This window comes from Oncorhynchus tshawytscha, linkage group LG06 (assembly GCF_018296145.1).
Source record: "Oncorhynchus tshawytscha isolate Ot180627B linkage group LG06, Otsh_v2.0, whole genome shotgun sequence".
Classification (NCBI taxonomy): Eukaryota; Metazoa; Chordata; class Actinopteri; order Salmoniformes; family Salmonidae; genus Oncorhynchus; species Oncorhynchus tshawytscha.
Genome location: NC_056434.1, coordinates 70,590,770 through 70,598,659, shown reverse-complemented (window position 1 = coordinate 70,598,659; position 7,890 = coordinate 70,590,770). Strand labels below are relative to the sequence as shown.

The following is a 7,890-nucleotide window of genomic DNA, read 5'->3' as shown; positions in this document are numbered from 1 at the left end:
TTTGTGTGGGAGTCATGTATTCAGCTTTCTTGGTTTCTGGCTAGCAGGCCTTCCTCTGTATTTCATGAATTTTCTCCATAGACAAGGAGTGGCTGCAGTTTACGGTCGCTGTCCATTGTCTTGTGGTGCTGAACTGCGGGATTTTGAGAGTTCTATTCAGCCGCTGTCCATGGTGCTACATCTCCGACAGACCCTATTTGCTTGTTCTGGCATTCTATAAAGTCAGCTCACGCACACACGGACAGGTCTCGCTTTTGCTCTCTCTCTCTCTTTCGTTTCTGTTAATTGTTCCTAACATGACACAAACAGACTGAAGTGTCAGTAGTAGGCATATTGGCGATGGATTATTTCGAGATTAACCTACAGTTTGGAGACGAATGGAAAATAAATGTGCTGGAACCATAGAACTACATATTAGAACTCAAAAAGTAATTTAATAGGATTTGGCTAACAGGCTTGCTAAGGAGTCGAGATCCACGTTGCTACGGTATAATATATTACGTAGGAAATGCTGCTCTCATGTGGTGGTGATGAGATTGACATTTCTGGTTCCTGTCTCACTGAATGTTGATCTTTATACTTTGCATTTGATGTCCGCTCTGTTGTATTGTATCATCCAGCTCTGTTTATTCCATCAGCAGCTAATTGTGCTATTGACTTTGGTCCGTTTCCCACTCCAACACTGCTTGGGTAGGCTGTCATGTTGTACTACGTTCGTCTCTGTGTTGCCACACATCAAAGCTCATCCCTTGGGAGGAATGCCCTTATTTAAATGTGCATTTAAGTAGTAAACTGTAGTCTGTTGATTAGCCCACCTAACTAGAAAAAACACGGCACACAACCACATGTGTACTATACATATCAATAGACAGGCCCATATAGCCAATTTCTACAATGAGGGAAAATCCGATTTTGACTCGATGGAAAACATGACGTCAGTGACAGAAATTGAGACTAATGATTTGTTATCTTTCTGACATTGACGATCTTAGAGGTGACACGAGTTAACCCCTGTCCCTGAGTCGCGGAGCAAGTGATGTCATCTTCGGTCCTGATGCTGTCACCTGGCACGCGGCGCACGTTGGGGGTGTGTTCACCGCGGCCAGCAAGTCTGTGGATTGGAAACTCCCTCAGCCTGCCATTTCAAAGACCCAGGAGGCCGACTGCACGTCAAAATATGTAGGCTAAAAGGACACAGAGGACGGCTGCGAATCAGTGTAGGTTTGATAAATGGGAAATCTGATAGGCAGTTTGCGCTACAAGGAGCCGAGCACTGTGGAAGAATGCGACTCGACGTGGGAGTCAGACTCAGAATGCGATGAGCAGCCGGGTGATGAGGACTGCGGGATATCCGAGTGTGTCAGCCCCCCATTGACGGGGAGATGCGGCGAACAAGCGGACATGTCCCCGCAGGTAAATACCAGCACACGACAGAAACTCAACAGCACAAGAGCGTATCTATAGCAACCAGACACGGAGAAAAATGGAAGAAGAGCAGACTGCCCTGAGCTAAATTAGAAAAGGGAAATGGCACAGCTGCATAGCCGACTCGCTGAAAATGTCAACATCTCAGCCTAATGTTGGGCAACCAAAATCAGGCTTGTATGTAGGCTTGTAGCTTAGTTTAGGCCTATGTCTCCAAATAATTGTACTCAACGCATGTCTTCAAATCAAATCAAATCAAATCAAATTTTATTTGTCACATACACATGGTTAGCAGATATTAATGCGAGTGTAGCGAAATGCTTGTGCTTCTAGTTCCGACAATGCAGTAATAACCAACAAGTAATCTAACTAACAATTCCAAAACTACTGTCTTATACACAGTGTAAGGGGATAAGAATATGTACATAAGGATATATGAATGAGTGATGGTACAGAGCAGCATAGGCAAGATACAGTAGATGGTATCGAGTACAGTATATACATATGAGATGAGTATGTAAACAAAGTGGCATAGTTAAAGTGGCTAGTGATACATGTATTACAAAAGGATGCAGTCGATGATATAGAGTACAGTATATACGTATGCATATGAGATGAATAATGTAGGGTAAGTAACATTATATAAGGTAGCATTGTTTAAAGTGGCTAGTGATATATTACATCATTTCCCATCAATTAGATGTAGCCATGTCTAGGCTACATCTAATGTCATTGCCAGGTATCCATTTGATGTGGTATTATGCATTGCCACAAGTGGATGTATTGTATTTTATAGCCATAATTCCGACATTATAGCCTCCAGTTTGAACCAAAATGTTTTATATCCTCGTTGGTTTCCTCAATGTCCCAGGTGCACAAGCAGAGAGAGTAGGCTAGTGTTGTGAGCATGTGAGACAGCGATCTGATGAAGGTGACCATTTTTTTTACATCAAAAAGAATAGGGTCAAATATGGGGAGACAATATGACAACAGCCTACTCAACAACTACAATTTCGAGGGGGAGCATCTCTGCTCATTGGTACAAAATAGGTAAACAACAATATTTTTCTATAATGAGTCAATTGCCTTTATTATTCCTTTATATGCCTTGATGTGGTGCCTTCGGCTTCATTTGATCCTGACTGTGAGTGCATCTGAAGCCTCCATAACACTAGAGTTGGATCCATGGGGCAGAAGGTCGCAGACTGTTATACCCACACCAACAATGAACCCATTGAACCCAGACATCTGTTGTAACACAGCTTGTGGTTACATGTGTTTATGTGTCACTCAGGGATCATCTGAGTTGCAACCAGTCAGTGTTTACTTACACTCTCTCCATCTCTCTCTCTCAGTTCTCTGACTCTAGCACCAAGATGAAGAGGAGCTTTTATGCTGCAAAGGATCTTTACAAATATCGCCACAGCTACCCGGTACGCTCCACACACACTCACTCACACACGCACGCGCAAACACAAACACTTCCTGACTTTTCCTCCTTTTCCTCTCCCTCCCTAGAACTACAAGGAGCCCCGGTTACCTAATGAGTACCGCAACCTTCGCTTCTACCTGAACACGATCCCTCTAATACCAGATGGTCAGTGCACGCACGCATGCACGCAAGCACACACACACACACACACACACACACACACACACACACACACACACACACACACACACACACACACACACACACACACACACACACACACACACACACACACACACACACACACACACACACACACATTTTAAGCTGACCCCAAACCAGGCACATGTGTTTCCTGTATAATTTATGTGATTGACCTGAATCTATCTCTAGTCATCTTCATTGAGGAGATCCTGACCAAATGGAAAGGCGATTATGACAAACTGGAGCACAATCACACCTACATACAGTGGTGAGAGCTCCGTCAAGTTACTATGGATGTGTGTGTCATGTGCACCTGCGACTACTGGGTTCAAATACTTTTTCAAATATTGCAAATGCATTGAGTGTTTGTTCTAGCCTGCCAGGAGTGGCACATGGCAGGGTTTGCAGTTATGGGACCAGGCAAGCTCATTCAAACAGTAGTATTTGAACCCAGGTCTGTTACATATGTATGTATGGACATAGAAATGTATCTCATTCTTATTTGCAGGAACTAAACTGTCTTCCACAAGCAGGAAGGAGTATAGCAAAGTTCAGCCAGTTCTCTGACACAGACCTATATAACTTAGAGACCCACACAACACCAAGACAAAATAGTCACACCACTGAGGTTCACACACATGTTGCCAATCTCACTTACACCCTTTATAGCACCACCCTTATTATCTCTCGCTTCCTCTCATTCTCTGTCGTTCTCTCCTTTCTGACAGAGCTGATCATTAGCATAATATAAATGAGTGGGGTGTCTAAGAAGCACTGAGCACGTGCAGAAGGATGGCTGGCACTCCTTGAATTCACTTAATTTGAGACGTCAGCGGGAGAGAGAAGGAGAAAGGAAGATGTGTATAGAGAAATAGAGGGCAGAGGGGGAGAGCAAGAGAAAGACAATGACGACAGGAAAGAGAGGATGGGGAGGCATGCATAGAAAAGTCAGTGGCAGAGAGATAAACACACTCTGTGACGTTCATCTCTCTCTTTGTCTTTCCTGCAGGCTTTTCCCTCTGAGGGAGCAAGGGCTCAACCTCTATGCTCAAGAACTCACTCAGGAGGAGATCAAGGTAAAGACCGTAACAAGACCACATAACCACACATTGACCGATTTGACTGCAACTTGACCATTGTGGTTTTAATGATCTGAAAATGGCAGTATCTTATCATGTTGTACAGGAATTTGGAATATTGTGGGATATACTCCAACTGATCGTTGCTATGTCCCAAAGGAATTCCTAAGCACTCGGGAGGCCAAGCGGCGATTCTTGCTGGCGTACACACTCATGCTGGATTTTTACGGAATCAAACTCCTGGATAAGATTGGGAATGTCACCCGAGCTTCCAACTGGCAAGAACGCTTCCAGCACCTCAATGAGTGAGTGATTCATACAGGTGTACACACACACGCACGCACACACACACACACACACACACACACACACACACGCACGCACGCACACACACACACACACTCGCACACAAACACACATGCACATACACACACACATACACATACACACACACATGTACACACACGTGCATACACACAGAGACACGTACACACACACGTACAAACACACACACATACACACACACGTACACACACACACACACACAAACGTACACACACAAACACACGTACACACACATGTGCACACAGGCACGTGGACACACATACAAACATACACACACACGTACACATAAACACACACACACACAAACACATACACAAAAATACGCACACACACACACAAACACACACACAAACATACACACACAAGCACGTGCACACAGCACACACTCACACGTACACAAACAAACACACGTACACACACGTGCACACAAACACGTGCACACGCACATACACACACCACACACACACACGTACACGCATAAACACACACACAAACACATACAAACACATACACAAAAATACGCACACACAAACACACAAACACACACACAAAAACATACACGCACATACAAACACACACACGTGCACACGCACGCACATTCACACACACACACACACACACACACACAACATACCCCCACACACACACAAACATACACACAAACACATACAAACACATACACAAAAATACGCACACACACACACACACACACAAACACACACAAACATACACACATACACACACAACATACAAACACATACACAAAAATATGCACACACGCACATACACACACAAACACACACAAACTTGCACACGCACGTACACGCACACACGCACGCATGCACACACACACACACACACACACACACACACACACACACACACACACACAAAGAGTATTAATTCCTTCTGTGTCATTGTCTTGCATTCTTTTTCTCTCTCTGACATGCAAGAAAGATGAGGTTTGCGGAAATACACTCATGTGATGAGTAACCTACCTATTCCTCCCTCTGTTATTAGGTCACAGCACAACTACCTGCGGATCACGCGCATTCTCAAGTCTCTGGGTGAGCTTGGCTTCGAGGCCTTCAAAGCCCCCCTGGTGCGTCTGCTGCTGGACGAGGCTCTGTGTCGAGGCACCCTGCCCAACATGCTGCACAGCATCCTGGAGTACTACGTCTACACAATCCGCCCACGCTCCCTCCGCCGCAGGCTGCTCCGCTACGCACAACAGCACTACCAGCCGGCCAACACCTTCCTCTGGGGGCCCCCGGCCAGGAGAAGAGGAGCTGGGGCCGGGCCAGGACCCATCCTGGAGAGGAGGAGCGGAGGAGACCCCATAGGACTCATAATCCGCTGACGAAGCAGGACTCAGGGGGGGGGGATGGGGGAGGAGAGGGGAAGGGAACCAAGGGCTGTACCGCTTCCACGAAATCCCTCCAGGAGGGGGTGAAGGGCGAGTACATTGAGACTGTACCACTGGAAGACTGAAGGGATAATAGATAATAGGGGGGTCATTGTAGAAATACTGGCCCATGCAATTTTTTTATGGACTTAAAAGTCGTAGCTAAGTTGTGGTAGCTAAGTTTAGTACGCAGCACAATCCTTAATGTTAAACTACTCTTGCAATGTTTTCTCTTTATCACAATGCATTTTGTCCTTTTGTATTGATTGACTGCACTTGGCAATCCACTCATAATTGTACAGACCCTTCTAGCCAAGCAGATCACATTTAGGAGTTAGCATACAACAAACAGCCTGATTGGTTGGAAGTATGAAACAAACAATCTGATAGGATATAAACAACTGCTTGACAAGGCGGCTGCTGTGTGGAATCTTGCACCTTTGACAATCTGTGTCTTCCTATATGAGATATCTCTGTTACTTCCTGGTTACTTCCTGAGCTGATCTTCCTAATGGCTGCTGATGCTGGCAATGAGGGTGAATCATTGGCTGTCGGATCCCATCTTCCTACACAAAGCCTTCTGTAGCTTTCAGAGCAGCCCAGCTAGTCAGACGCACAGGCTCATATGAGATTTTCAGGTATACTGTAATGCGATTGAAAACATGGGCTCAAGTGTTAATACTGTAGCTGCTAGATAGTATGTGTGTGTTGAGACTAGTGTGTTTGTGATAAGCAGTGTGTGTACTACTACTATCTGAAGTGCCTCTTTTCTATTAATCTTTTATTGGTTAATTGTGTTCAGTTAGGGATGTAGGTGTGTACTGATCAATGTTTCAGTTAAATATTTTCATATATGAATTTGGTTAGCTGATGGGTTTTAGAGTAAAAGGCACGATTTGCTTCCATAAGAACAGAAACCGAACGTTTCAAACCGAACGTTTCAATGTACCAGTATGATTATAACAGGCAAATAACTGGACGGCAGCTTGGGATAGCACGTTTCTGTAGGGTACACATTTTACAGTACATTTACATCTGAGTCATCTAGCATACACATGATTCACAACAATACCTGGCACTTGGGTCCTGAATCCTGGACCATTCTATTGGGGAATAATTCATACGAATCCTAATGAGGATGATGTTTTTTTTATTGGGGAGAAAAAAATGCAGAACTGTTGAGTGTATGTATATACACATTTGTAGTATAGCCTCTCAAAAAGGAGGCTGAGTGGATGGCTTGCGTCCAACTCTCTCTTTCTTATTCTCTCTCTCCTTCTCCCTAGCCATATATTATTGGTTGGCATTGCCATGTTAAAATGTGCCAATGAAGACCAGTTAAAATGACTAATTTACTCCCTCACGTTCCCCCTTCTATCAGAGGCTTATGATAAAGAAGGATCTCCTCCCTCTCTCTGTTCCTCTAAAGACCGTCACGTTGTTTATCTGTCCCTGTCGTCATCTGGGTATAGATAGGCTTGGGAGAGGATGGGAGGATGGGGAAGAGGAGACGACTGAGGGAAGGGGACTAACTGTACATCCAGTCTATGGAACGCTGGGAAGCACGTCTTGTCGATGCGTACGTGTTCTGGGTCAGGTATAGATGCATCTCTCTCGCTCTCTCTTTCTCTCTCTCTCTCTCTGTTGTCTTCCTTGTGACTGATTGGTCTCTGGATGTGTAAAGGTTCCCTTCATAAGTGTGTTTTGTAAATTGTATCAATTCTTATGATTTGTATAAGACAGTTTGTGGAGCATAATTTTATGGCTGCTGTAATAAATTATGGCAAATCAACAGCAAAAGCACATGTGTACTTTATGTGGGAGATAGAGAGAGAGTATATGGGAGTGGCTCGTCACTATAGACAAACCCAACCAGATCCATTTCTCATTGTTAGGCATGTACCAAGAACAACCAAGGTTCTATCTGCAAAAAGTTCTGAACCCTCATTTGTTTGAATGGTGTCAGCAATTTCCATCTTTATTCATTTGAACTTGACATG

The 7,890-nt window shown here is 44.4% G+C and overlaps 1 protein-coding gene across 2 annotated transcripts; it reads left to right on the top strand.

Annotated features, from left to right (window-relative positions):
- Window positions 1-1,056: 1,056 nt before the first annotated feature.
- On the top strand, window positions 1,057-7,682 carry LOC112253533 (opioid growth factor receptor-like protein 1). 2 transcript variants are annotated; one of them, XM_042323583.1, is made up of 8 exons: window positions 1,295-1,413; window positions 2,383-2,475; window positions 2,781-2,858; window positions 2,944-3,022; window positions 3,251-3,329; window positions 4,071-4,137; window positions 4,300-4,445; window positions 5,506-7,682. In XM_042323583.1, exons 3-8 carry the CDS (start codon window positions 2,802-2,804, stop codon window positions 5,843-5,845), a joined length of 768 nt encoding a protein of 255 aa, XP_042179517.1. In that variant the 5' UTR covers window positions 1,295-1,413; window positions 2,383-2,475; window positions 2,781-2,801; the 3' UTR covers window positions 5,846-7,682. The 2 variants fall into 2 exon arrangements, with proteins under 2 accessions (XP_042179516.1, XP_042179517.1); XM_042323582.1 differs by lacking the exon at window positions 2,383-2,475 and having other exon boundaries at window positions 1,057-1,413.
- The last annotated feature ends 208 nt before the right edge of the window (window positions 7,683-7,890 follow it).

Excerpts from the sequence above, each read along its gene's own strand:
- LOC112253533 (XM_042323582.1), top strand. The coding sequence starts at position 1,231 with ATGGGAAATCTGATAGGCAGTTTGCGCTACAAGGAGCCGAGCACTGTG. Across the intron at positions 2,859-2,943 it reads AATATCGCCACAGCTACCCG|AACTACAAGGAGCCCCGGTT; the intron begins GTACGCTCCACA and ends CTCCCTCCCTAG. Across the intron at positions 4,138-4,299 it reads TCACTCAGGAGGAGATCAAG|GAATTCCTAAGCACTCGGGA; the intron begins GTAAAGACCGTA and ends TATGTCCCAAAG.